At 43.7% G+C, this 25,748-nt stretch overlaps 2 protein-coding genes across 3 annotated transcripts in view; one reads left to right on the top strand and one right to left on the bottom strand.

Annotated features, from left to right (window-relative positions):
* The window catches only part of LOC115629343 (teneurin-a), a 208,077-nt gene that overhangs the window by 131,303 nt on the left and 51,026 nt on the right, over window positions 1-25,748 (top strand). For both annotated transcript variants that reach the window (XM_030525793.1, XM_030525792.1), the window contains exons 6-10: window positions 2,074-2,180; window positions 14,867-16,114; window positions 17,252-17,446; window positions 19,206-19,415; window positions 22,762-22,947. In XM_030525793.1, the coding sequence (XP_030381653.1) occupies window positions 2,074-2,180; window positions 14,867-16,114; window positions 17,252-17,446; window positions 19,206-19,415; window positions 22,762-22,947 (1,946 nt within the window). The remainder of the gene's footprint in view (window positions 1-2,073; window positions 2,181-14,866; window positions 16,115-17,251; window positions 17,447-19,205; window positions 19,416-22,761; window positions 22,948-25,748) is intronic.
* LOC115629345 (mitochondrial import receptor subunit TOM20 homolog) lies at window positions 462-1,074 on the bottom strand. Its single transcript, XM_030525794.1, has one exon. The coding sequence runs from the start codon at window positions 1,066-1,068 to the stop codon at window positions 637-639; it is 432 nt and encodes a 143-aa protein (XP_030381654.1). The 5' UTR covers window positions 1,069-1,074; the 3' UTR covers window positions 462-636.

Raw genomic sequence — 25,748 nt, 5'->3', positions numbered from 1 at the left:
GAGTTCGCTTTCGAATGCACACCCGTGCATTGGTCGACCTGAGAAGAAACTCTTTTAGTTAAAAGTTGGTTTGATATATTTTCGCAGCATTCTTAATCCATAAAAGAGACTTGGTTGCCCGTTTTCCTATTCAGCCGTCGAGCTGCATTTGGTCGGACTCTAATCAAACCGTTCTCCCCAAAGTACACTTGAGACTGGGTGTGAATTAAATCTTCGTCAATCAGTGTCTTAACCTCGCTAGAAACCCATTTTAACATTGAATCTGTGAACTGAGTTTCTTGGTATTTGTTCGATCAAATCTTTAACGCCACAGACAATTTGTTCGCCTCACCTCAATGCAACCTGGAATTGATATTCTGATGATCCACGTCTAAGGATTCCTGTTCAACTGATGGGTAGAGTTGAAATTGGCATTGAAATGAATTAAAAATTAATTATAGAAATTAACAACGAGTTTTACATATTTTTCGCTGCTAATTTGGTTTATTTCGGCTTACAAGAATTTGGACAGACTGTTCTCCTTGAAGCTTAAAATCTGACATAAAATTTTGCCATCGACAGACGTACAGACACAGGCACACATACGCACAAAGGACACGCTCTGCTGGTTAGTTTTTTGTTCCCTGTGGCCTCGCTTTACTCCACCTCGTTGTGGTTGATCTCACTTGGCTGGACTTCGTGGCGGTGGAGCATGTGGCGCCAGGCTCGATTGCGTTGCTGCTGCTGTTGCTCCGCCACAAGGATCAGCTGATCGACCTTCTCGCGCACCAATTCGTAGACATCAGCGGGCAACCACTCCTGAATCAGGTCCAGAAAACGCTGCGGCTGCTCGCAAATGATGACAGCGTTGGCCAAGTGCCCGACTCCCACATGTGTGCGTCCATGGTGCAAGTGCCACTCCCCTTGGGTCAGATGCCAGGTGAAGAAACGGTGCATCGTGTCGCGTCGTATGATGCTGCGACGCCGCCGCTGGGACTCGGCCTGCTTGCGACGGAACACCGAGAACAAGGTGTAACCCACGAAGCCGACGTTCAGCACACCGATGGTGATTCCGACTAGTCGGTTCATCCGCTCCATTAGTTCAAGCAATATTAAAACTTATTTAAAAAATCAAATTTGGAATATGTTCACAACTCGACTGCTCTCGCTAGAATGAGCTCTGAATAAGTTTGGGACTGGAAACACAGGATACGGCCAACTGGGCGAACACAAAAACATCCATATAGAACAATAAATCGATTGATTGGCAGCTTGCAACCGATATCGATATGTTTCCGGAATATTGGTTTGATTTTAGAAAACGTTCGTTCAGTTATTAGAGAATCATGAAATCATACAAAGCAGAGCAGCAATTTCTTATCTATTTCTCGGCTTATTCCGACATGTCCTCAACCCATCACCACCTCAAATGTGAGGGCCATGTGTGGTCGTCTGCACTGCAACGCCTATCAAAGTTGATGAGCTGAACATATGGCCGATATAACAAACTTGTCCATATTATGATGGTATGTGCGTGCCCATGAATAATGCGGAGAGAAGTCGACTTTATGTTGGCTACAGCCACTTGAGGGCTAAGCCGGCTAAAGCTTTTGAAGGGTTGATCATTATCATTATCATTATCATTACCAACACGCTCGACGCTTGACAGCGCCTGTTTGCCAGGGTTGGCTTTATTAAAAAAGTTTTGGCCAGTCGTTGACAAACTCATTGCCATGAATGTGCGTGTCTCTGTGCGTGTGTGCGTGTGTGTGTGTGTGTGCGTGTGTGCGTGTCGGATATGTGTCTGTTGGCAAGTTTGTTTTGCGGTTCTTGTGTATGGATGCTGCATGGAGAGCCACAGGGCAGGGCAGGGCAGGGCAACTAGCTGGCCGTAGGCCTCTCGTCCTTACGAACCTCTTGCGCCCCATTGCGGTTGCTGGCCATGTTAATTAGAAATGCATTTCTCAGTTTGTTTAAAGCATTTGTTGCACCAACAGCCTAGCCTAGCCTAACCGAGCCGAGCCGAGCCTAGCCAGAGTCATACTAATACCACAATCTCTCTTCTCTTCCCTTCTTCTCTTTGCACCCCCACAGGTTTCATATAGATAAACGCTGTCAGCACCGATGTTCCTGGAAATGCTTGAGTATCGCCTTAATATTCGTATCCGTCGTCCTAACCGCCATGTTGGCATATTTTGCAGGTAAGCCTCGTTCGTTCCAGCTCGACGTTGTCATAACGCCAACGCCAACATAGTTAATGAAAAATACACATACACGTATATATGCAAATATGCGCCTTGTACGTACTTGAAAGCGTATGCAAATACCATGCATGTATACGTGTGTATATAGACACACACACAACTATTTCAGGTATGTATGTGTGTGTGCGTGTGGGGCATTTGCTCAGCCGACGACGCACATACAAGGCAAATACATAAAAGTGTTTGCTTTACATTAGCGTTAAATGGTGTTACTTTACATACTCACCCACACACACACACACACACACCCACACACACACACACACATAATGCCTATATATGCATACGCTTTGCAGAAGGCAACCAAACGAACGAACGAACAAACGAACAAGCCTTGGCGTAATCGAGCGTTCGTTCCACTTTACCTTTCGTCCACTCAATGCTTAATGTTAATAGATAAAAGTGTCCAGCATGTCCTTGTTGCTGTTGCTGTTGCTGCTGTTGTTGTTGTTATTGTTTGGCTGTGTGGCACATTGACAAGCAATTAGAAACCGCAGCCAAGCGAGCAACGAACATCGAAAGAATCGAAAGCGAACGAGCGACCAAAACTCTTAGCTTGTGTGGGAGGCGGCAGCAAATGAAATTTCCCACACATTTCGAATTATTGTGCCAATGTGTGATGAGCGCCAGTTGGGCAAAAATGCAGTCAATGGTCCATTCCAGCAGCTATAGCGACAGCAATAAATAGAGCCAGAGCAGCAGTTGCATTTATTGCCACGACATTTAAAAACGCATAACGAAAAGTGCGCCCCACAAATGTTCGAAGCCATGACTCCTGAAAGCTAGTTGCTGGCATTGACAACCAAAATGGCATTACTTTAAAAACGCAAGGAAATTGAAATCAGTTTATTTTCAAACACATGGAACCACAAGTATTGGTTTCATCTTGAAGACTGCGCCACTACAGACATGTTCTACATAAATAAATGGCTTCCAATTCCAAAATCGTCTTGCTATTCTAAAATATTTTCATAGTAACTTAGTTGGATCGCCTCTGTTAAAAGCAAATATCAAAACTATTTACAATTTGTTTCATCATTTGGTAATCGAGCATTGGAATTTCTGTGAAAATTTCTTTAATTGTTTCGTAACCATTGTCACAAATTGTTTACTTTTTTGCGCACTCCCATCAACATGGGATAGACATTTTTCTTGCTTTATCTGCATTTTTATTTGTTCAAGAATAAATATATAAAATCATAGCAAGCTCAAATGCATAGAGAAATTCTGCGCATTTCACATCTTACTTGGTTGAAACTTTAATCAATTACATGATATTTTCTCTGCAATGTGCAAGTATATAGATCTGGAGAGTAAAATAGATGGGATGGCTTGGAGCTGTTTTCGTTTGTCTATTCGTTTTTGCTTTGCTGCTTGTAAACTATTTCGAGCATTTTCTATAGACAACTCGCAAAAACAAGCTGCTATGCCAATTATGCGCCTCAAATTGTGCTACACTTATGCAAATTGCGCCAAAAGCAACATCACATACTCGTTTGCACACACACACACATACATACATGCATACTCGCATACGGAAAAACTATTGAGTGAATGCCTCAGCACGCTAAGCGACAAATGCTGAACAAACAGGCAAACGAACAAACAAACAAACCGACCAACATGCCAACAAACGAGCGCACAAAAGTATGCTTTAAAATTTAATGCAAAACTTTTTGCCAAAGCACTGACTACGCCTCTCATTGGCGTCGTTGCTGCTTCTGCTGTTGCTGTTGCTGCTGTTGCTGTTGTTGCTGTTGCTGTTTTTGTTTACAACTTGATAATTAAACACGTTTGTTGCAAAAAGGTATAAAACGTTGGGTCGTGTTGTTGCTTTTGCCGTCTCCGTTGCTACCTTCTAAATTATATTTACAGGTCAATTCAATTTTTTCCCCAACAACCTTGGCAAAAACAACTAGCACTTCTTGCCACCTCATCTCTGTATCTATATATATATATATATATATATATATATATATATATATATATACAAGTAATATGTATATGTGTGTGTGTGCGTAACTGAAATAAGTTGGTTGGCTGGCTGTTTGTTGGTCTCTCTGTGTGTGTCTGTGTGTGTACAGCAGGTGGGGTGGCGAAGGGAGTGGAAGGCGGTCTCCTGTTTTTGCTGGGCTAGGCTAGCAAGCAAAAACTTTGCACATTAAAATATGTAAATTTTAATTTGAAACAAAAGGGTTGACGACGACAACGGCAACGACAACGTCGACGTCGACAGCGGCGGTGACGGTGACGGCAAAGACAAGGGCAAAAAGCGGAAGCTCCACAAACCGCCCCCGCCACCCAACACAGTATCGCTTGGCCTTTGCCTTGCATTTTATCTGGTGAAACATTGGCACAACTTTTTTGGACACTTTTAACGGCTGCACTGAGAAGAAGAAGAAGCTGAAGAAGTAGAAGAGCGACAGCAGTGACGACGCTGCCAACTTGCTTAATAAATTTTCACGCGTCACATCTCAAAATTTATGCTTCACAAATCTAGCCATAAAATAAACCCAAGTCAAGTCTGCCAACATTGAGCTTTGTACTTGTATTTGAAAGCAAAAAAAAAGAACGACAGATAGACTGATGGCTCGAAAAATACTTTTGGGCTAAATTGCAAACATTCCTTAATTTAAATGCTGATACGCCCAAGGCTTGCTTTTGCCTTCTTCCTGTCCATAATACAACTGCTGTCCTTAATACTGATACTCTAATAGTGGAAACATCGAATACTATTTCAGTTATCGCATTTTTTTATGGAAACTAGACAAAACATTTCTGTGCATTTTCCAAAGCTCCAATTTGTATTTTCTAATTAAAAGTGTAATTCATACAGAAAACATTTCCATTATATACAAGTATTTTTCGCCTTTTTATTTATTTTCTCTTGATGGAATTTGATATTCTTCAAGTCCCTTTACTCGACTCGTTGTGAATACTACAAATGTGCTCTTCTTCATTTCATATTTTTTTCACATTCGCTTTTAATTGGGACGCGAAAATGGCATTCGGCATCCATTTCACATTTCACGCAGGCAACGGATACGGAAATCAAAGCAAGCTAAAAAAAAGGTCCTTGTAATATCTAATTCCCGGGCCGCATCTACTCCTTTTCAATGACCCAACACTGGCAATATCGGTCAGTCAGAACGTATGGCTGCGCAATAGGTCTGATATGCTTGATGCAATCCGTCCCTTCTTCCCCCTCCCCATTCACCTGCTCATCCTCCTCCGCGCCCAAGCGATCACTGCCGTGCATTTAATTCATTATCTACGCTTTGAGCGTTTGAAGAGCTGAGCAAAGTGGCAGCTGCTTATAAGTTTGAGGCACTGATTTGCCACGAGAGTGCGTGTGGGAGCAGAGCTGAGCGGAATGGAGTGTAAAGCAACCGGTAGCTACAGCTTTGCCGCTTGCATGTTTGGCTTGTGAGGAGCCCCCTCTGCCGTCCCTCATGCCTGTGGCATTTGTTGCCTTGCGGTGTCAACGCTGAAGTGAACGAAAACAAATTTACAACCAACCACGAGAAAAATGTGATTTCACTTGGCTGGCAGGGGTGGCTACCAGCCCAAGCCCAAGCCCAAGCCCCACTCCACTCCACCCACCCCACCTCTTTTCCATCCCCGGCTGCCATTTGCTGTTCGTGCCATAGCCAACGATTACCCATACGCCATGTTGAACTTTTGGGCGCTTTGGCGCACAAAATGAATTTAAGTTGAAAAGTTGTGAACATTTTGTGGCGCACAAAGATGTTGGCGTCGCTGCTGGCGTCGCTGCTGCTGTCAAGCGTGTGGATTTCACTGATTTAATTGTTTTCCAACGCACACACACTCAAGCACACACACACACACACACGCACACACATATCCTTGCACACGCTGGTGCTTGAAATTTATCTTTTAAAAATAATGTATTAATTTTTGTGGCTGCCAAACGCGCGCACAGCCCGCAGCAACAACAGCAACAACAGCAGCAACAGCAGCGCGGTGGCAGCAACTGCGACGGCGGCTTTGGCCCCTAAAAGGCGGCACCATAAACTCATTTGTGTAAAAAGCTTTTTGCTTGGTTTGCGTTTTCGTTCCATGCCGTTTCACTGCGGTAAATGAATTTACGCTCCTGCCTGCCTGCTAGCCTGCCTGCCTGCCTGTATGTGAATGGGTGTGTTTGTCGTTTTTATGATTGAATAGTTTTAAAGTTGTGTGTGTGTGTGTGTGTGTGCAAATGTGTGGGGCTTTGAATTGGCTAAGACAGTGGCAGATGCTGCTGTTGGCATTACTGCTCTGGCGTCAGGTGAATGTGTCCCAAGTTGCGCTCAGCTTTTAATAGTGGCTAATATTTTGCAGCTGCCTCTCCCTTCTCTCCTCGCCGCTCCTCTCCTCTCCTCTGCCTCCCTCTCTCACCCCTTCAACTCTAGTGCTGTTGTTTTTGTTGTTGCTGTTGCTATTTAGGGGCTGCATCTGTGTGGGTGTGTGGGGTGTGTGTGTGTGTCTGAGCGACGTCTGTTTGCACAATAATTTTCTATTAATTAAGCGCAAGAGGGTTTAATAAAATTAGCAAACACTTGCGGGCCATGTGATGTCTGTGTAAACAATAAACTGTGTGGCTGTAAGTGTGTCTGCTTGTGTGGGTGCACATTAAAAAATACACGCACACACACATACACGTACATATGTACATAAAATCATGAGCGTAAGCCCGCAATGAGCCATTGTCAGTTAATTAGCAAGACACACACACACACACACGTACAAGTTCACAGACTAATAAACAAATGCCTATGTAGCCTGCCTCTTTAATTTGATTTGCATTTGACAGATGTGAGTGTTAATGTACGATTGTGTGTGTGTGTGTGTGCGTGTGAGTGGAGTGGGCGACAGCTGTTCTTATTAGGCTTAGCTTACGACATCTGCATAAGTGATTTAATTGATGTGCTGTTGATTACATATTCATATAACAGCGATTTACTATAGTTTCTTACGATTTAATCGCTGAAAAAGTGTTGCCTACTTAGGAGCGCAACGGAAATAACAGCTACTTATAACATAAACTCACAGTACTACAAGTATGTACGTTTTGTTTGGGGGATTTGCTTCTTTAACTTAAAGTGCAAATAAAATGCTGAATGATTATTGGATTTTAGAGCATTTAAAAAGTGTCAAATATAATCCCAAGAACTAAAGATGAAGCTGGACATACTTGTATCTATTATTGCGCCTAATGTATAAAATATCAGTAGTTGAGTGAGATTGAAAAGTCATTTCCCATAACTTAAGCATTTTTGTATTATTTATGAAGACTTTAGAGCATGCCTCTTTCTTGGTATCTATTTCAAATCTTTTTCTGCTTAGCTATTCACCAATGCTAACTAAATCAAAACATCATAAGATACATACATTCTTATATTAACGCAACCAATGGACTCTACTCGTGTTAGCTTAAACCAGGCTCTATGAAGAAAGAAACTGTTTTCATCAGTTCACTTTTTTCTTTTCAATGTAAAGGCAAGCATTTGTGGGGTCTTTCCTCTGCTCTCTTGGCAAACTCTTCCAATGCTTGCTTGCCACAACCATCTATGATTTGTAAAAGAATTAGTCAAGTAACAAACATCAATTGCCGAGCTCTGCACAGCTTCACATTTTTATTTGACTTGCTATATTTACAGTTGATATAGATAAGTGACAAGGAGTTTTTTGAAGAAACTACACTTTCGATCTATAAAACTAAGTTATGTTTATAGAAGGAATACCTTTCGATCATGCTGAGCATTAACTTGTTCTCTCTCGCCCCACTGCAACTATAACTGACTACAGTCAGGCCAGAGAAGGAAACCATAATGGCTGATAAATATTTAGTAGTGGCTGCTCGAGCCACCATATCTGCAATTATTTTGGTCTACACTCAGCATCCCCTGTTGTGGTGTGGCCTCCCTTCTCGACAACGGTTTGTGGCTTCTTAATTAATACATATATCCAGTCTTTCTCTCTGCCACTCGCTTGGCCGGCTTTCAACTTCATGTGCAATTCAAAGTAAGTGAGTTGGGAAATTTGACAACTGCCAGCGCTTGCCTTACATTTTCGTTAAGCAGTTCCATAATGCAAATTTAATTATGGCAGCCATAATTTGCCAAGCGATATGTTCGCATACAAACAAGCCTTGCACACACACACACACACGTATACGTATGTGCGAGTGCTCGTATCTGTACACATCTGAGAGATGATAATCGACCGCAATGTCAGCGGGACTCTGCAGTTGGCCAATGCAGCAGCAACAGCAACAACAACAGCAACAACAACAACAACAACAACGACGACTGTAGCAGTCCAATTTTTTTATTCCTATACAGACTCGTATATGTTTTGTCCGGCCAGCGAACGAACTGGCTTCCAACTGTTCTGTGCCACAATGTGCCACTTTCTATCACAACAACGCCAACAACTATGGCAACAGACAAATGTGTGCACACACACACACACACACACACACACAACCTCACATGCATGTATAGATTGTATATATATGTATATACATATGTGGCGGGCAAGGGGCGCTTTGTCGGCCCAACAGCAGACAACAACAGACAACAGCAGAGAACAGACAACAGACAGTTAAGAGTTTGACTGGCATTTGCCTTTCGGTCAGGATGCGCATTGCAGTAGTTATCGGAAATGGGTTAATCGATTTTTAAGCGTATAACTATCGGAATCTCATTCGATATGCACTGTTTCACATTGTGCAATGCGTGACGGCGATGCTCTGGGTCTGGGTATGGGTGTGGGTATGGGTCTGGGTGTGAGTGAAGGGGGCGGCAGGTGATGGTGATGGTGATGGTCGTGGGGGGCGTGGGCGTGCCAGTATTGCAGCATTTCAGCATTTCAGAGCACGGCCCATCCTTGTCCCGCATCCTGCTTGCCATTTGTTCCACATTACATGGCAATTGCAATTGCAATTGCGTCTTTTTAAATGTGTGTGTTTAAACGAGAGTGCGGTTGTATGCTCTGCTGCTGTTTGTCAGCTGCATCGGCGACCCAGTTCGTCAGTTGGTGTCCCCTTTCCATTTTCATAGCCTATATACGCAGAGTTAAAGAGCTCTCTGCTGTGGGTAAACATGGAGCAGACAAAGGCAGACAACAGAGAGAGGGAGAGTTCCAGATCGAATGACATACCAGCACCAGCTCCATGGGCCTCTAACTGTTTACTCCACTTAGTTTGTTAAATAGAGCAGATTTTGGTCTTATTCGTGGCACCAACTACTTTTCATTTCACTGTTATTGATAAAGCCTTTAATAAAGCTGTCGTAGGTACGAGCGCATCGCTCTAAGACTTGATGGCAATCGAACCGAACCAGCAGCTCTGTGCTGCTCTCGGAGGTGAAGGAACGAATTAGTTGTATTTTAATTTCTACAGGGCATTCAAAAGTGTCGTGCGCTCGCCTTCAGCGCTCTATCTTGTCCATATATGTATGTGCGTGTATGCCTTTTTATTTGCAGGCTGGCGCTTCTTCCTGTCGAACTTGTCAGTTGCAGTGTCTTTATTCGATCTCTCCTTCCCTCTTCACCTATTTTCACTTCACGTTGTGGTTGCTGGCAATTTAATTTGTTGCTGCATCGTTTGAGAGTCGCCTTTTGGCTTTGACTTTGCGGTTGCCAGGTATATTACTTACGCATTGATGATATAAATATATATGCACATGCACACACACATACGTATACATATATATTTAAATATGCGTGTGTGTGTGTGTGTGTGTGTGTGTGTGTGGCTTTGCATACATATTTATGTTAGAAGGCCCTGTGTGGTCGAAAAGCTCTCTGCCCGGAAAGTTGTGCGTTTTGTGGCTTCACTTCTGTGCTCTGCCAATTAGTCGCACACAACGTTTACACAATTTCACATTTTCACATTTTGAGCTTTCAGCTTCCGTTCTGTTCCGTTCCGTTTCCCCCCCGCCCCGCAACTAACGAATTACGTAAAAATACTTCCTCTTCCTTGCCTCTTTTTATCGCATCGCTTTACATCACATCGTTGTCAATCAGCTGTAAAAGTTCTTGCGTAACTTGCCAACGCACCACAACAAAGAAACTCAATTAGCACTGCTGGTCATCAACAAAAGCAGCAAGAAAGAGACAAAGTACTACAAGCAGAGGAAGATGAAGCACAAGCAGAAGTACAAGAAGAAGAGAAAGTCAGAAAACGTTTTGAAAAATTGACAAACAAATTTCAATTAATACTCAAAAAGCCGATGTCGATGTCAAAGGCAACAGCAGGAGCTGAAGCAGGAGCAGGAGCAGGAGCAGCCGTCCGTCCGTCCGTCCGAAAAGTAACAAATATAAATGAAAATATACGCTCAATTATTTGTACAGTCGTGACGAGCTGAGGAAGCCCTAAAACATTTGAACGAGTGCTTGCAACATTTGGAAATGCTTGCGGTGCTCCGAGGAAGGCTTTCGGGAGTGGCGCCCAAAGGGGTTGAAAGCCAAGGGGTCGCTCAAAAACTTGTGCCAGTTTCACAAAACATTGAAAGACATTTCAATTTCAATTACAACTAAGCGACATTTGCCAGTGGCAGTGGCAGTGCCAGCAACAACAACAACAACAATAGAACCTAGAAGAACCACAGCAACAGCAACAAGGACATGCGAGCAGCTCTCTTTGGTTCTGACCAAAAAGGTGTGCGCTTGTCGTTTAAATAAATGATTTTCTTTAAGGAAGTGCAATTAAGCAAAATGTTTCATGCAATTTGTTGTTATTATCGTTGCTGTTGTTGTTGTTGTTGTGGCTGTTGTTGTGGCTGTTGTTGTTGCCCAACTTTGTCCTGTTGCACACCCTTTTTTGCGCCTTCCATTTTGCACGAAAGTGTTGATTGGACGTTTCTCAAGAAAGCAGGGCGAGGAAAGAAAGGGGCGTGGCGAACAGTATGCGTCTTGTGTGCCCCAAAATATTCCTGTAAATGGAAAATCACTTCTAATCCTTTGGCTTTGAGTCGAAGAATGCAAAATGCAGCCTCGCTGCAATGCCATTCATGCAGCATTTCATGTGCAAATAATGCGTATAGCCTGCTCTTGGGCGAATATTTTTGTACTTGTATATCGGTATGCTCTAAAGAAAATGCGTATTCTAGGAGATTCGTGTCTGTGTGTGTGTGTATGTGTGTGTGTTTCCTCACAACAAATGGCAGCTGGAAATTAATTACAAACATTTTATACAGATTCTGCCAAAAGCAGAGAGAAGATAATGCGAAAGGGACCAGGGAGCTGGGAACAGGGAGCAGGGAGCGGAGCAGACGGACGTAAGGGAAGACCTGGCAGATAGCTGTAGTCCTTAAAAGGAAGCCTTGAAACACAAGCCGGAAAAAATTAATTGAACTTATATCCTGCGCACACCCTTTCAAAAACACAAGCAACCGGCTAAAAATACTAAATAACGACATGACATACAAAGGCGTGTCCTGCCATGCATTCATGTCGATATCAATGTGTGTGTGTGTGTGTGTGTGTGTGTGTGTGTGTGAATGCCACAAAAAATTGAGTCGTTGGCAAGTTCTCCTCCAGCACACTGTGTGCTATGCTTGCCATCGTGAAGTCTTCCACAGTGTCGCCACATGTTGAATTATCGACTTTTTTGTGGCAGCAACTAACTAAATATCCATTAGCCCCTTCGTTCGCTGGGGCTGGGGCTGCGGCTGCGATAGGGTTGCTTTTTCTATATAGTCTGGTAGACCATACATAGCTATAGCATACTACTTATACTACTATACTTGTACGAATATAGCGCATATAAATCGTTATCGCTGCTGCGCGCTGCCACAAATTGTAATCAAGTTTAATTGGTGCGCAACAAGAATGCGACGCCAGGAGCCCCACACGCGTACTCCTGCATACAAATGGAAACAGGGAGCAGCAGCAAGAAGGACAAAACTGTGCCAAGAGGTCTTCCTGCTTATCGATAGGTCTCTTACTCCCCTCCCCTTCCCTCCCCTCCCCTCCTCGCCCTTCTCCACCACCTCCTCTCCAATTGTTTGTGTGTCCATTTGCTTGTTTGTTTGTTTGTTTGTTGGTCCGCAGCTTTGTTTGCACGCTGTCCACTGTCCACTGTCCGCCGTCCGCTGTCCGTCGTCCACTATCCACTTTTTTGGGGGGGTTGCGCCCAGCCAAATAAAAACCAGACACGTGGGCCTCTACTCGTATGTCCTCTTGTCCTGTCTGCTCCGCGGCGACGACTTTGTCTGCCACTTAAATGAAAAGCTTGTTAACCTAATAGACGCACAAGACTCTTAATTTATTAATGATGGGCATATTCGTGTCATTTGCGTTAATTTTCGTTTGTTATTTCTGCCTCAGGCATGAAATTGAATACATAGGCAACACACACAACACTCACTATACATATGGATCTGAGTGTGGTATATAGGCGCCTACTACTTGTATATGGCAGATATAAGTATTTCTGTATATTGTATATATTCGTTTGTACTCTGCTGGCACACGCGCTTCACATAAATTAAAAGCTCAACCAGGCAAATTGAAGCACGTTTGTTGACGTTAATTTTTCGTTTGTTATATAATTGCCAGGACATTGGTATTCCTACTTGTATACGCTTGTCTGCATCATATTTGTGTGTCTACACACATCTGCACATACCCGTATGCATAAATACAAGTATGTGCGAGTATGTATGTAAGTGTATGCTCAGGCAATTGGATGCGGCATTTATTGGCGCTTTTGATTCACTCTTCAATAAAGCTCCCGAGACCAGCTCTTTGAAAAGGACATGTCTGGCTATACACGAGTATGTACTTCTATGTATATCTTTATATATATCAGCAACAAAAATGCCTTACACCGTGCATATTTATAGTAGAAGTATTTCGACTTGTTCGATATTCTGGCTAATTGGAATTCATCGGGGCTGGCATTTGAAATTACTTGGAATAGTATTTGCTGAATGGGTTGCTATAATTATAATATTGCTGTTGTTATAATAATAGGCTTATAAAATGATGCTGGTATTGAAGCCTAATTGAAAATCTCTGCACCAGTTTTAAAATCAGTCTCCTTTCTTCGACATGCGAATGCATCGCAATTCTGTATTTTCAACGAAATATCCGAATTTATATTATACTATTAAACAATAATAATAATTGATTTATTTGATTGAAGAACTTTCTCTTGCAATCCAAGAAACCGTTCAATTTGTTGCTTTTCAACCAGAATTCCTCTTCCCATTCGTCTCCAATTTAAAATTTGTACTCTGGAACACAAATTAGACTGTTGTTTGGCAGCAAATGATTTGAACTGAAACAATTATTTAAAACATTAGGTAATATTTCCAATTCAGTTAGTGAAATATCTTGCCGTATTATTTGTGCTTCTGGACTGATTCTGATTCTGATTCTGATTCTGATTCCTTTGCTCAACAATAACAAATGTACATTTAATGAATGAGGTATTTAAAGCCGTATTCGCCACACTTTTGGACTTGGCTGAGCGGCTGGGATGCGATTTGAAACGAAGCTCCATTTCCGTTTCAAATTCGTTGCGACAAATGTGTACAAAAAGTGGTGCCGAGATGGGCCCTCGCCCTCGCTTTCGACTCTCCGCGACGATCCGCTTAGGAGGAGGAAGCGATGCCAATTTTTCACAGCCGGCCATAAATTGCAGCAGTTATCGATAAACGATAGCCCATGGATGGAGCTGCGATGGCATCGACATCGGCGTCGTCAGCTCTTGTAAAATGCAAACGTGTTAACAACTGGCACTTTGTGTGCGTGTTTTTGCGACTCTGTATGTAGAAGTGTGCAACGCATGTGGTTTTTGTGGTGCTTGCCTTGCACGCCATATATACGAGCATGTGTGTCTGTGTGTGTGTGTGTGTGTGTGTGTGTGTCTGTGTGATTTTGATTTATACGCGCGTGCATATTATTATGGCGTTAAAATATGATGCCGAAATTTATGTGTGAAAAACGGGCATTCGCCTTTGGTGCAGTGCAGCGTGTGCCAAGAGCGCAGCAGCTGCGTATGCGGCGACTGGTGGCGAGTGGAGCCACATGAGCAGCACCACTACTACCAATGCCAACACCACAGCCAACTCCACCACTACACACACACACACACATACACGCACGCACACACTAAACATTATTGCTATTGGCGAAGCGTGCCGAGCGCCAAATGTGCCATTAAGATTTATGGATGAAATTTTGCACTGCTCGATTTATGGCGCACATTTTTGGCCAGGACCAAGAAGATGCTAAAACGAAGGCACTCACGCCAAGCCACGCAGGCACACGCTGGAGATAGACGCGTGACACGCGCCTACTCTTCCACCCCCAACACGGGTCTGCAATCAAACCACTGCCTGTCAATCAGAAATCTATTCAAACAACCATTCTGTGATTAATATTCAAATTAGTTGGTGCACTGCCTAGCTAGCAAGTGCTTCCCAATTTATTAACAAGGGAAAGAATTGACAAAATTACTTTCTGAGTTTGTCTTTGGTTTCATTTGGGAGGCCTTCTAGGGGCAGGAGCAGTTTCGAAAATACTTAAACGACACAACACAATATTTACAGATCATTAATTTAGATGTGTCGCTAACTTTCTCCTTTCTCCTTTCTCTGTCTTTGCAGCAGTCAGTTCGATGAAACCGAACCTGGACAGCACTAATTGCATCCTAGTCCAAGACGTCAAGTCACAGCCGCACGATTTACGCGGTGGGGCGGGCAAGTCGAACGATAAGGCGCAGTCAGGCGCTACGGTCTACCCCACAGAGGAATCCATACAGACCAGCACATCGGACCATGGCAACGGCATTGGGATTGGTATCGGGTTGGCGGGCTTGGGGATGGGCGGAGCGGGCGGTGCCACCGCAACGGGCATACAACAGCAGCTATTGCTGCAGCAGCAGCAACCGCATGCCATCAACCAACCGCTGACCCCGCAAGACGCCACCAATACGCAGCTGCAGGACCAACTGACATACGGAGGGGGTGGTCTCATCTCAGGCGCTGGCCAGCAGCACAATTTGTTGCTGCAGCAACAACAGCATGCAGGCGCCGGCGGTCTGGGCGGCCATCATGCCCAGGGTCAGCAGCAGGGCGTGGGCTTGAGCGGCGGTCAATGGCCACAAGTAGTCGAGCTGAAGGAATTTAATGAGCTCTACCATGCCAACATACCGGCCTATCAATTCTGGACGCTCGAATTTCGCAACAAACATCCGGCATTCATTCGCTTCAACTTCACTCTGCCCTGGGGCGCTCACTTCGCCGTCTATTCGCGTCGCAATGTGGCGCCTTCGGTGACGCAACACGACTTTGTTGAGTTCATCAAGGGCGGCAGATTGGACAGCCATTTGCGACATCGCCGCAGTGTGAATGCCACAGTCGCCCACAAGGATCCCAGCACTCTGATCGACATGTACGATGAGCAGCAGCTACAACGCGGATCGCACGAGCGTAGACTGGCAAAGCCCTCGGACAACAGCTACGAGGAGAGTGATGAGCAGCAGCAGGCCTATTCCGAATCCGGGGAATATTTTGATGTGGAGACGCCCCTAGATAGCGCCAAGGTTCATATACAACGCATGGGTGCCGGTCATCATGGCTTGCAGAAACGTTCGGCGGCCGATGGTGGCGGCCTGCCCGCCCTCGACATGGACACGATGACGGTGAATGTTTCGCTTCTGCAGTATCTGGATACCGGATTGTGGTTCATATCTGTCTATAATGACGAACTAGTCGCTCATTCCGTGTCGCTGCTGGCCGAGGAGGCCGAGGGCGTGAGCACCACCTGTCCGAACGATTGCTCTGGCCGTGGCAGCTGTTATTTGGGTAAATGCGATTGCATCGATGGCTACCAGGGTGTGGACTGCTCCAAGAGTGAGTATATTTCAGCTACTACCTATTTCCCTCCTCCTACCCCCCGCCCCCACCTCTCTCCCTCTCACTGTATGATTCATTCGGTTGCTACAGCTGCAATTTAAATTAAAAACTTCCACAAAAGTTGAGCTGTCAACATCACCTGTTTTATTTGTTTTGCTTTGGCGCGCACTTCGCTGCTGCTGCTGCCCAAAAACCGAAGGCCTCCCAGCCCTTAGCCCTTAGTCTAAGCTCCGGGCTCTCTCTCTCTCTCTCTCTCTCTCTCTTTCTTTCTCTACCACTCTCTCTGACTGGCCATCAGCTCGCAGCTTTGGCTACTAATCTGCTCAACCCCTCCGCTGCTCTTGCACAGTGGAAAAGAAGGCGACCGACTAGCAATACTGTCAGTTATTAACTACACATGTCCGTTGTTTGAATAACCTCCTCCCGACCGATTAGTGGAAAGAAATCACTTTTCGTAGCATAACTTTTTTGTGTATTCAATAGTCGGGCTACTCTTTCATTTTTTTTTAGAAGGAAACCATTTGGAAAATGCATAAACTGTATTTTTTGAAAATGCAAGCATTTTGCTTTTCATAGTCAAGCTTCCTTTTCTCACCCTGCTTAGTATAGTACTTCTGCATTATCATCAGTTAATTCAGTTAATTAAGCTGGTAAGGAGGGTAACTTTCTTGTTCATTCAATAGTCGGGCTACCCCTTTCGTTTGTTTAGAAAGAAACCATTTGGAAAATGAATTAGCTGTATTTTTTATTTTAAAGAAACGTTTTATTATTGAAAAACGTTTCTACTTGCATTTCATAGTCCAGCTCACTTTTATTCCCCATCTAGCACTTCTGTATTAGCATCACAAAAGTTAATTAAGCTGGTAAGCTCGGTTGTTTTAGTTTCCTGTGCAAATTGTTGCAGCCTTGCCCTTCAATATCTTCCACTGTGCTGTGCCATTTACTTCCCCCACCCCCTCCCTCTGTTCGAAATTTATCCCTACTTTCTATGCTTTCCCACCTCACATCCATTCACTCTTGTCTGGCACTTTTTAATACCAACCATTTCATTTGCTCTTCTCATTTTGCCACACTTTGTGCTGCGCCCTTGCCCTCGCCATCGCCATCGTCATCGCCACTCTCGCCGTCTCGTAGGCGTTTGTCCGGTACTGTGCTCGGCTCATGGCCACTATGGAGGTGGCGTCTGCCACTGCGAGGACGGCTGGAAGGGCGCAGAGTGCGACATTCCGGTGGGCGAGTGCGAGGTGCCAAATTGCTCCAGCCATGGCCGTTGTATTGAGGGCGAGTGTCACTGCGAGCGCGGCTGGAAAGGACCGTACTGCGATCAACGTAAGTTTATATATACATATATAAATATAAGAGCCTGAGTGAGTATTGGTGTGTGTGTGTGTGTGACTGAGTGCTGCTGACTTGGCATAAAAATGCTAAAATTATTTATTTGCCTTGTTTGCAATTTCGGGCGGTCGGACACGGACACGGGCACGGACATGGACATGGGCTTAAACTTGTGCTTGGGCTCCCAGTCCTCCCGTCCCGACATGTTGACACAAGCTGATAAGCAAGCGAAGTGCCGAGGAAAATGCTGCGGCGAGGACGCGTCGAAGTGGACGCAAAATATTTCAGTTATTATGTGCGGCAGCGTTTAGCTTTTGCTGCCGTCGCCGCCATCGCTGACATGGTCTCTTTAAGTTGGCAAAGAGGAAATGAGGAATTGAATGAAATGACAGGAATTTCACTAACGGCATATTTTTTCCACTATATACAATTTCTTTGTATATCTGTGCGTTTGTGTGTGTGCATTTGTGTGCGTGTCCTGCGGCACTTTAAGGCGAGCTCCCGCATTGAAACTCTTAGCAAGTGCTTCAAAATGATTAGCCAGTGGCCAGAAGTTAGTTATCGTTTAAGTCGTATAAGCTATTCTAGTATTTGCTTGGTCGAGCTGCAAAAGCGTTAACGCAAAAGTAGGCGATGAGTGGCCGGGCAAAGATGCGCTGATAAGTAGGCAACAATATTTTTAAAGCCATCTCTTCGCGCTGAATCAGCCAATTGGCTGCGTCTAGTTCCTCACGCGGCAGAGAAAAGCCAGAAAAAGTGCACTTAACAAAAAGTGCAAAGAAAATGAAACCAAAATTATAAAACACAACACACATATTTCGGCGCTTTTCCTCCTCTGTCTCTATCTCTTTCTCTGGTTGTGTTGCCAACGTTTTTATGCTTAATGTTTCCCCTAACATACACACACGAACATGTAGAGGCGTGCATTTTGTAAGCCGTGTGATTTCGTTGGAAGCATTTGTAAGTATGTGTGTGTGTGTGTGTGTGTGTGTGTAAGAGTCCGGACCCTTGGCATACAAAACAAACAGCAAACAGTCAACGTATAAAATCGAATTCATATGTTGAAAGCATATTCCCTACACATACAAAAACAGAGACTGCGAAAAACAAACGAGAGAAAGGCGAAGAAAAAAGGAAAACACAAAAACCCGTAGCATAGAACACACATAGAACACACACAGGCATGGCACAAAAAATTGCAACAACTGCGCAAAATTACCAACTTCAACTAAACTGGAATTTCATTTTAATGACCACTTTCGTACGTGTCTAACATACTAATCATGTCATGTGCGCTGCCCGCTACCCCGCTACCCCGCTGCCCCGCTGCCCCGCTACCCCGATGCCACCCGCTTCCACCGGGCTCCGCCTTTGCCTTGCAACGTTCGTGCCGGGCTTTTGTTTTGCCAAGACATGGCAAGCCAACGAACCAAACGAAACCAAACTGAGCGCCTTCACTGCTCCGCCGACTCTCACTCTCTCCCCCTCTCTCTCTCTCTCTCTCTCTCTCTCACTCTCGCTTTATGTATGTGTGTGTGTGTGTATGTGTGCGTGTGGCGTGTGTCTTGTGCTGTACATATTGTGTATTTTTTATGCCATGCTACTAACAACGTTTTGTATTTTTCTATGTATCAACACAACACAAACTCCAACCCAAAAAACAAAAAAAAAAACCAACAACCAACAACTAAACCATATCCTCCCGATGCAACAACAAACACAACACAACCCAACAACTGTAATAAAAATGCAGACGATTGCCTTGATCCATTATGCTCGGGCCATGGCACTTGTGTGGCCGGCCAATGTTATTGCAAGGCCGGCTGGCAGGGAGAGGATTGCGGAACGATTGATCAGCAAGTGTATCAATGCTTGCCTGGCTGTTCGGAGCACGGCACCTATGACTTGGAAACGGGACAATGTGTGTGTGAACGGCACTGGACTGGACCAGATTGTTCGCAAGGTAAGTGCTAGAATGGAGAAAAAGTGTAAGATGCTGATGCTGATGATGATGATGACGATGATAAACAGAATGACCTGTCCTGCCCCCACCTCAAACAAACCTTAACCATTTTTCAGCATGACCAGCGGCTTGTAATGCACTCGCCTTCCAGCCATAACAACAATCATAATAACAACAACAAGAACAACAACAAGAACAACAACAAGAACAAGAACAGCAACAGTAAAATAAACTGCTTAGATTTGTACGTGTGTTTGAACTGTTTTCCGTTTCTCAGTGGATGTACCCTCTTGCCACTTGCCTTTTGTTGTTGTTTTTTATTGCGCTTTGTGCAGGTGTTGGCCAGAACATGCTGAAGTACAAATGATATTTCAATTCCACACACAACAGCAATAAATGGAAAGTACATGCAAACAAACATCCAGCTACGAAGTACTCGTATGTGTGTGCGAAAGTAATAATTATTTGCGCCTTATGTGTAGATGTGTGCGTGTCTATGATTGTGTGTGTGTGTGTGTGCTGAACAAAGTGAGCTGCATATTCGATTAGATGTGCGCTGTGCGCTGTGCTCTGATTGAATCAGCAGTAGTTTCAGCTGAAAGCGTTTATGTACACAAAAACTGCAGCATACAGAGTCCGGTCGAATAGAAAAAGGAATCACACTCTGAGTACTGTGATTGATAGAATGTTAAAGCTGAATGCGAATTTAATAATTCCAACAATCCCATAGCTTTAAATGGAAGGCAATTGAAAGTAAACGGGTTTGGTTCCATTGTTCCCTATTGTTTGTGATTGAACATTAAAAATCGCATTTCTAGCTCAGCCCGCAAGCCTTCGAAATAATAACTCGAACCGTTTATTATTTAACTGAAATTATGCAGCTTACCAGAAAATAATTGTTTAGTCATGAACTGCCAACAAATTCGTATTTACCAATCGTACCTACCACTGTATCTGTACCTTGAGGAAATAGCGTTGTTGTTTGAACAGCAAGCCCAACAATTAAAGAAGCGGCCTAATCACTATTTTTTTGTATTTAAAGTATTAATTAGGGCAAAGGGCGCTTGCACAATCTATAGCTAATAAAAACTGAACTATTTCTAGACTTCAAGTATCTAGTTTAAGTTCCGCTATGAAATTATAGCTTACCAGAAAATAATTGTACATTAAATGCCAAAGCTTATTTCCCAATCGTGTCTTTTGAGAATTGAAACGCTGCAGTTTTTTTTATTTGAACGGCAAGCCCAACAATTAAAGAAGAGGTCTTCATTTCAATAAATCTTTCCTGTTGGAACTCATTGCTATTTCATGTAAATTATTAACTAAGTTCTTCATAACAAAGAGCAGCTTGCACAATCAATGGTTAAGAAGAACTGGAACCATTTCTAGTGAGAACTTGCTTAGTTTAGGAAAATACTTAGATTTCAATTATCCAGTTTGAGTTCCGCCATGAAATTATAACTTACCAGAAAATAATTGTACATTAAAAGTCAATCAAATGCCAATCAAGCTTCTTTTTGCTTGAACTGCAAGCCCAACAATTAAAGAAGAGCTCTTCATTTCATTATCTTATTTATTATCTCATTGCTGTGGGAACTCATAGCTATTTCATGTACATTATTAACTAAGTTCTTCATAACAAAGAGCAGCTTGCACAATCAATGGTTAAGAAGAACTGGAACCATTTCTAGTGAGAACTTGCTCAGTTCAAGAAAGTACTTAGTTTGTCAACTCGTGAGAGTGGCCGTAAATGTTTTTCATATTCCAAATGAATCATTATCATATTTAATTTGTTGAAATCAAGCATTAAACTAGCTCATATGCAGATTGGCTGCTTTAGCTTTGGCTTTATTATCGGGCGGTCCATAAAATCTGCCGCCAAACCTGTGCCAAGTAATCAGCGAGTGATTGAGGTTGTCGCCAACTTTGTTAGGCTTTATGCCTCTGAAGGATGATGCGATGAGATGCTTGAACTCCACGAGTATGTGGCTCGTAAAGTGAGGCGAAACATCATATAACTAATGCAGTTATACTTATGTATGTATGTAAGTATATATGTACTTGCGAGTACATACAATTTTTATTAGCCGTCCTGGCTGAGTGTTGAGTAAAGTGTGTGCGCGATGCGAAGGCATGTGGTTTTTATAACTGCGGCTAAGCCGTTGGGCAAATTAGATGTTGCGCATACGCCGCATAAAACACGCCTCAATTAAGCGAAATTTCTGATTATGAGCGAGAACTAAATTTATGTTGCGACATCAAAAACTGCTGCGCCTCCCCAGCTGCTGCTGCTGCTGTTTGTTCTGCTTACCGCATCCTGTGGTCCATAATAATTTCGAGACACCGACGCCGACGTCGACACCGACACCGACACCGGTCCAATAAAACATGCAGCTTACGATAATGTTAGCTGGCTGGAGAACAAAGGGCTCTCCCGGCTCTTCAGGCCCATGCTGTAAAGTGCGATGGTGGCCAGGTCGAGCTCATCGCTCCCAACGTTCCCATCGTTCCCATCGCACTCATCGTCCTTGTCGTTCTCGTCACAGGCACGCACGCCTAATTTGCTTAACTTTTTAGCACCGGCAGCGTGTAATGAAGCAGGGGTTCATAAAAATTCATTATTTATTTATTTAATACAGTTTTTTTATATTATTTGTGCTGTTGTTGTTGTTGTTGTTGTTGTACCGCTGCAGCTCCTCTTGTTGTTATTGCTGTTGTTGAGGCCAAAGTACGCAGGAAATAAAATAAATTTACGCCTGCTGCCTGAATGGCTGAATGGCTGGCAGACCAAAAGTCATGCATAACACAGTCAACATGCCAGTTGAGCTTGAAGAGGCACACCATTGGGGGTGGTGGAGTGGGGTGTATTGCTGCGGATGGGTCGGGTCTAAGGGCTGCGAGTTGGGCGCTGACTGGCGAAGTATGCCACAGACTGCCAGTTGGCGATGCCACCACGTAAATGTAACATTTATAATGTTATTTTTATGGTTCACTCGTTCGCTTTCAGACTCACACCCCCGAACCTCTGAACCTCTGAACCTCCGACCATCCGGAACACCCCGCTCCCCATCAGCCATGGTGCATCCGCCATCCAAAGAGCAATTCGCGAAGCTTTTTACAATGCGTATACGCCACGTTGGCAACAATACTTTAATGAATTTAAACGCGCATATGTACAAATATATAAATTTATATATCTACATATGTGCGAGCATGTGTATATAGTTAGGAAGGACACCCCTGGCCTCCCCCCGCCCCCGCCCCCTCCCTCTGCCCATACCCATGCCCTTAGAAGACCATAAGCCCTTATTTATTTATAACGCATTCCGCTTTTTCTGCTCCACAGCTGTCTGCAGCTTGGACTGTGGCCGCAACGGTGTCTGTGAGTCGGGCAAGTGTCGCTGCAACTCCGGCTGGACTGGTAATCTATGCGATCAACTGCCATGCGATGCCCGCTGCTCGGAGCACGGACAGTGCAAGAATGGCACATGCGTCTGTTCGCAGGGCTGGAATGGCAGACACTGCACCCTACGTAAGTACAAATCCTCTGCCAAGCTCTGGCACACATTACATAAACAAACACACACACACACACACTCACTCACACTCACTCACACTCACATATACATACATAGGGAGCACAACCACATACTTGCATGTGTACGAGTATCTGTGGGGCAAGTGTGGTTGAAACAAAAAGGCAGGTCACACAGCTGGTGTGGCCCAATTGTTGGCGTTACGGATGAGAAGACAACGCCCCATCTAAGTGTACTCTTGCACATCACGCAACGGCAGGACGGCATTTGCCAGCTGGCCACAGAATAGTCAGGCACTCTAAAAGCAGAGTATACCTATTCTATTTGTTTATAATTAGTTTGTAATTGTGAGCCTCTCCGCGATTCTCATAGGCGCCAGCTGCATTGCAACTTCAAATTCAAGCTGCCACAAGGGATTCTTCAAAGACTTACAAGTACCTCCTATATATCAGATTCCCACGTTGGAACAAGAATTTTCGTTTCATTTAGCGTTGGATTTTTAAATCAGAATCGATTTCTCAGCAATTAGTTTGCATGAACAAATGGAATTTCGTTTGAATCCTCATTGAACTAATGCGACTTCAAAATAAATTGTTTACCTAATTGAATAAATCGAAAAATACCTGCTAAAATGTCGAATAATAGTTTTTACAATAACAATAGCTTGCGAATGAGGAGTGCTGCAACGATAAATTGTTTCGCATTAGTAATTTTATTTTAAAGTTTGCTTAAGTTTAAGAATTATGAGAACTGCCAGGTGCACCTCCAAATTATTTTTAGTAGTACTATAGTTGTCGTTGTATTAGGCCAAGAAAGCAATTGAATGGAAGAACCATATCCGTATACTCGCGCAATAGGAAAGCCGACAATGGGAAATGGTGGCCATAGCTCTGCTGCTTTATCTATTGCTAAAGCTTTACCAATGAGTTTTTATGAAGGCATTCTCTCCTTTGACAGAGCAAACTATAAAAGTAAATAAAATACGGGTTGTTTAGACAAAAACGGTATCAGTTCTTCGTATAATAATGTTGGTTTCTGCAACTGATAAGTTTGGACAATATCGCCAGTAAATAAGTCATGAAAAGGTAGCTTAAGGTATTGCCTAGCACTCCTCGATTTTTCTATAAGCCCATATTAATCCTCGTACTATGAAATAGCTCTGTAGTTGTAGTGTTATTGATACTTGCTTTTTAAGAGTCTATATCGTCCTTTTGTGTGTGCATAATCCCTCGGTTGGTGGTACGTAAAATCGGCTATACTTATCTAAATATATATACGAGTCTGTGAGCACACAATTATCACATTTCGAGTATCAAAAAGGGAAACACACACACACACACATGCATATACATATAAAAGCATTTTAGCTGGCGGTCAATCGATGAGTGCGTTTTACCAAAAAAAAAATGAAAAAAAAGAGCGAAGGATAAAAAAATAGTGAATGAAAAATGAAAAAATCCAAGCAACCGCAGCGGCGTTGATGCTGATGCTGATGCTGACAACAACAAGCACCACCAGCATTACAACAACAACTGCGATTAGGGCTCCATGGCATGTCGCAACGCGCCAAAGCAGCCAAAAACATTGCGGCGTTGCAGTTGCCGATGCCGATGCCCGTGCCGTTGCCGTTGCCTGTTCAAATATTTTTCAGCAGCAACAACAGTAATCACAACAACAGCAACAAGAATGACAACGACAACGACAACAACTGTAAGAGCCAGTGAGGCATTCTGGCACAGCAGACAAAGTCAACGCCAAAGCTTTTTATCAATTTTTTTCACTCTTCTTTCAATTTTTTCTCTCTTTGATTTTGAATTCTTCTTTTTTTTCTATTTTTTTCCTCCCTTTGGCACACCAATGTATTTTGTACATGTTTACGCCATTTGGCCGTAACGTTTGGCAAAATTCAAACTGCAAAAGTGTCGCTATAGTAGTCAGCATGTTGTTGCTGCTGTAATTGTTGGTGTTGCTGTTGGTGTTGCTGTTGCTGTTGTCGTTACTGGTGCGCTTGACAGTTTTGCCGCCACGACTTAACCATGTTGTTCACTGCACAAAGTAAGAGAGCAGTAGAGTACGAAAATAAAAAAGAATACAAAATGCGAAACACAAAATACAAAATAAAATCGAACACTATGCCGTGTTTTGGGATTTTTCTTCTCGCCACTGCACAATATCAGCAACAGCAACAGCAACAACAGCAACAACAATGACAACAACAACTGTCAATTGAAGGCACCAAGGGCTCGGCTATGGATGCGATGGAAAGGCTTTTAGCTGACACTCACACTCACACACACACACACACACACATAAACATCGTACACCCATGATAAGTAGCTATCGATTGACAGTGATTAAAACTTTAAAAACAAACAGTCATGTTACAAAAACATTGTCGGCGACGACCCATGAGCATGGGACTCAGGCATGCATGTAATGGCATTACATACCATGCGAGTGAGTGTGTGTGTGTGTGTGTGTGCGAGTGTGTGTGAGTGTGAGTGCGAGTGTGTGTGTGTGTGTATTACATTTCGTTGACGTGTGCAAAACCAATAAAACTTCCGACGTCATTTCAGTCAGTCGAGCCAGTCGAGTCAGGAAACAGTGAATAGGGAGCAGGGGGGGGGGGGCAGGGAGGAGGGAGGAGGGAGCGACGCTTTCAATCGATTCAAGTGTTGCAGCAGCTCCAAAGTTCCAGCTTGGTTTGCAGATGGAGGAGCGCTTAGACGTGCGAGTCACGCTTGCACAAGCACAAAGTGCCACCCAATAACCCAACTCACACACACACACTCGCACA

This window comes from Scaptodrosophila lebanonensis, unplaced genomic scaffold, assembly GCF_003285725.1.
Source record: "Scaptodrosophila lebanonensis strain 11010-0011.00,11010-0021.00 unplaced genomic scaffold, SlebRS2 tig00000142-arrow-arrow-pilon, whole genome shotgun sequence".
In the NCBI taxonomy this organism is placed as follows: Eukaryota; Metazoa; Arthropoda; class Insecta; order Diptera; family Drosophilidae; genus Scaptodrosophila; species Scaptodrosophila lebanonensis.
This window is presented reverse-complemented; position numbering and strand designations above follow the sequence as displayed.